Source organism: Pinus tabuliformis, chromosome 1_1, assembly GCF_031772625.1.
Source record: "Pinus tabuliformis cultivar Carrire ecotype Pingquan chromosome 1_1, CPIR1, whole genome shotgun sequence".
Classification (NCBI taxonomy): domain Eukaryota; kingdom Viridiplantae; phylum Streptophyta; class Pinopsida; order Pinales; family Pinaceae; genus Pinus; species Pinus tabuliformis.
The window spans coordinates 507,055,449-507,059,345 of record NC_142297.1 but is presented as its reverse complement, the minus strand read 5'-3'; the positions used below and the strand labels follow the sequence as shown (position 1 = coordinate 507,059,345).

The 3,897-nt window shown below is 37.7% G+C and overlaps 1 protein-coding gene across 1 annotated transcript; it reads right to left on the bottom strand.

Annotated features, from left to right (window-relative positions):
* Positions 1-930: 930 nt before the first annotated feature.
* On the bottom strand, positions 931-2,341 carry LOC149214011 (disease resistance protein Roq1-like). Its single transcript, XM_089389251.1, has 2 exons — positions 1,827-2,341; positions 931-1,735 (listed from the first exon to the last, which is right to left on the bottom strand). The coding sequence occupies exons 1-2, from the start codon at positions 2,339-2,341 to the stop codon at positions 931-933; spliced, it is 1,320 nt and encodes a 439-aa protein (XP_089245377.1).
* Between the last annotated feature and the right edge of the window lie 1,556 nt (positions 2,342-3,897).

Here is a 3,897-nt window from a genome sequence, read left to right as displayed (position 1 = left end):
AAGGTACTTTTCCGATGTTTGAACCCGAGAAATTTTGGTGATGAAACGTGGTTCAGCCCTGACGTAACGCAACGTAAGAATCTCGGGGGTTAATGTTCAGCACTTGTTGGCCTTCCGATATTCTCCTCCTCCGTTCGATCTACTCCACCCTTTTCGTCCGTTGATTGCCCAAACCTGCATACGAACATACATTAATGACTTTGCGTGGAGTGAATTTCATTTTTGGTTGACCGCGGTAAAATAATTAATGAATTAATTGTTACCGTAGAGAATAGGTAAGGTGATTTAAATTTTAATGTTTTTATATGTATCGGAGGTATGGTGGTGCATTTAAAGAAAGGCATGGGTGTTAAAAATACTTACGGCACGTAAAAGTAATTGTTTTTTTTATTTTATTTTGTTTTCAAAAAAAATGAAAAGGGCTCGTGCATTGACTATTGTAAAAAAAAAAAAAAGGAGAGCAGTGAAAAACGTGCTCTGCATCTCTGTTTTGTTTGGCACATGGGATATAAGGTTTTTGTTGTTGGCCATCGTAGTATGGTGGAGTAGCTAAAACCATGTGTGGTTTTTTGCACAGCAGTGCATAAAGAAAATGGTGGAGCGTATTTGTATGCATATGTAAATTTTATTACAGCAGTAAAGTGAATGTAAAAGGGGATTTACAGCAGTAACCCAGCTCAGTGAATTCTCAGGTGAAAACACAGTGAATGTTTTTTTTGTTGAATGTTTTTCTTGTGGTGAATCCCTCTCAGTAACAGAGGATGAATATGTATGAGGAAATATATTTGTGAATAGAAATGTTTTGTGTCAGTTTAATGGTTTGATCTGAGTCATTTTGTTTCTAAGAGGTTTTCTGTCAAAAGATCCTGGACAGAGTAAACGGAGCATTGGCTCTGTGGTAAACATATTGTTTGTTTTTGGTATTTTGCATTAAAAATACCCAACATGTACATCACTGGGAAGTACTTTGGATATTTTTTGTAACAGGGCTCTCCAATACCCCAAGTCCTGGCTTTCCGAGTAAAGATGAGCCCCTATCACTTTCAGAGATAACGGCAATCCTTGGCACTGATCCAAAAACTGGCTAACAACTTCTTCAAATCCTACAACAGGGTTAGACTGCTGAAAAGCGTGCAAGCAAAATAGCTCTCGAGAATCTTCTCTATTCAGACCTTTCAGATTATAAATGGACGAGTTCATTCCACAGCTTTTAAGAAGAGCCTTATTGCGAGATGTAACTAAAATTATGCTACATGAACTAAGGCTATCCTTCAGCGGTGAAAATAATGCCCGCATCTGCTCAACAGAATCCACATCATCTAGAATTACGAGAACTTGAGAATTCGGGACTTGACATTTTAACATCGCTATGCCTTCATCAATGCTATTCATCGTCTGAGCCTGTCCAGTCAAGTCCTCGTAAAGTTTACCTTGCAACGATGTTAAAGAACCCCTAGATGCAGCTTCTCTCACGTCAAACAAAAAGCAAGATCGATCATACTCTGATCTCTTACGGTTAAAGAACAGTTTCGCAAGAGTCGTCTTGCCAACTCCACCAATGCCTGCTATCCCTGCAATCTTGACTTCCTTGCTGTGATGTTGTGACAAGACAGTCCATTCAAAATCTTGTAGCTTTTCATCTAACCCAGTTTGATATGTGGCCACATCCAATAGGGGTTTTCTGGCCCTTTTCTGCACCAAGTGCAAAACCCTATCCACGAGCTCCCCCTCGTCCCTGATTATTTACAAATACAGAACTAAAGCTGGTGAGAAACACGCTTAAAGAACTTAAAGGTCAATCGGGAAAAAGGAGTTAGAAATCTTACCCATTACACTCCTGCAGTTCCAAACCGCTTATATCTGCAACGCTAGAAAGGGCCTGTCTCCATTTTTGAACAGTGTTAGGTTCGTATCTCTTTTTCTTTTCTAGCTGGCGAAGGGCTTCAACATACTTTCCGCAATTGCCTTCATCCTGCGTCCTCCGAAGCTCAGAAGGATTAACATGGTAAAAGACAGGGATAATGGTCGCCCCCGACTTCAGCATCAACAGGAGCTCGTTGAGACACCATTTTGATTCCGCATATCGCGGAGAGAAAATAGCCACATGAACAGAGGCCGTTGCAATAGCTCCTTCAATTTGACAAGTTATATTTTCCCCTTCCTGCATTTCTTCCTTGTCAAGAAAGACTCTGAATCCAGCGGAAATGAGACGACGGTATAGATGGCTAGCGAAGGTTTTCTTAACATCTGGTCCTCTGTGATTGAGGAATACTTCGTAATTGTAATTGCCGTTGGGAGTTGCAGAGGCTGAGGGGGAAGCGAATGTGTGATGATTTGCCATTGATAATATTGGAGACTGATAAATTGTATTGGACACACAGACGAGATGATGAAGATGCCAAGAGGGGGAGACTCACTGAACGAATTGTGAAAGGTATTTGAGCGATGAGCTGATCTAACAACTGCGGAACTGCTTGCTAGCCAAAATAAGCAGTATCATAGTTAGCATTGAATCCATTAAAATGAGTTTATGCGTCATCTGTCGTCTACGCGGAATCTGAAATTTCTGTCATTGCTTGTCGTCTACGCGGAATCTGCAATTTCATGGAGCGAAGGGATAACAAACATTATGCACTAAACGTTAAATGAGTTATAAGTAATAAAAGACTATTTTTATATTAGTTTAAGATTGCTTTCACATTTAGTTCGAATGCCACGATTCATCAAAGTGAGAGCTTCTGGGTGGATAAAAAAAATAAAAAATTGTCTGGGAAATTTTGATTTTAATATACATATATATAGAGAGAGGAAGTAAGGAATAAGAGAAAATATGTTTAGAAAAATTTCTAAGAAATTAATTTTATTATTTAATTAAATTATTTTTATGTTTTTTTACTGTCATAATAATAATTATTTTATAAGCCTTTGAGATAGTTCAATTGGTTGAGTTTCTGTTGGCCAGTGGGTTGATCTACTTGGATTTTTCGATAGATGTAGCGGTCATTCACTGTCCATAAATCACCCTTAAAAAAATAATGATTACTTTTTATAAAAATAGGTGGTCACAACAAATACACCATAATTGTATCTCCATGAATCTCTCACTGTCTCAATATTATATAGACTTCTATAATTAGTCTATATCTTTAGAAATGTTGATAATTAGTCTATATCATTACAAATCATGATATTATTTAGATATTATTCATGATTATATGTAAGAGTTATTTCTCCATAGTATCTTTAATAAAAATTAGGATTTCCGTATGCATTCATCATCTTGGTTCCATCTTCATATTCAATTACAATCTTTGGTATTTTGTCTTCATTTTTCATCTTGTACCTACAAAACATAAACATTGTTGTAGTCCATAAAAAAAGTAACTATACATGGGTCACCAGTTGTTGTATTCTTTGGTTTTCTAGGAAACTCTTTCTTGTACACGGTTATCAACCATTCTTCCATAACATGTTTCCATATCTATACCTTTTTACTCCCCCTACAACATGTTTCCATATATTCAGGGTGTAACTGACAAGCTAGCCAGAATTCTCTTAAAAAAGAATATCAAAACCTCATTCAAACCGTTGACAACTATTAGACAAAGAATGAAATCAGTCAAAGACAACCCAGAGCATCTCCAACAAAAAGGTGTCTATATCATCAGCTGCTCTTGTGGAGAACAATATATCGGGGAAACAGGTAGATCAGTCAGTATCAGGCTAAAAGAGCATAGTGCAGATATCCGAAGGGAAAGAACCCGTTCCTCGGCCTTGGCAGAACATGCGGGTAAGACAAACCACCATATATGCCTTGAAAACACAAAAGTCATTGCAAATGAAAAACACCATTTCAAGCGTAAAGTCCGGGAGGCTCTTGAGATCATAAAACACCCT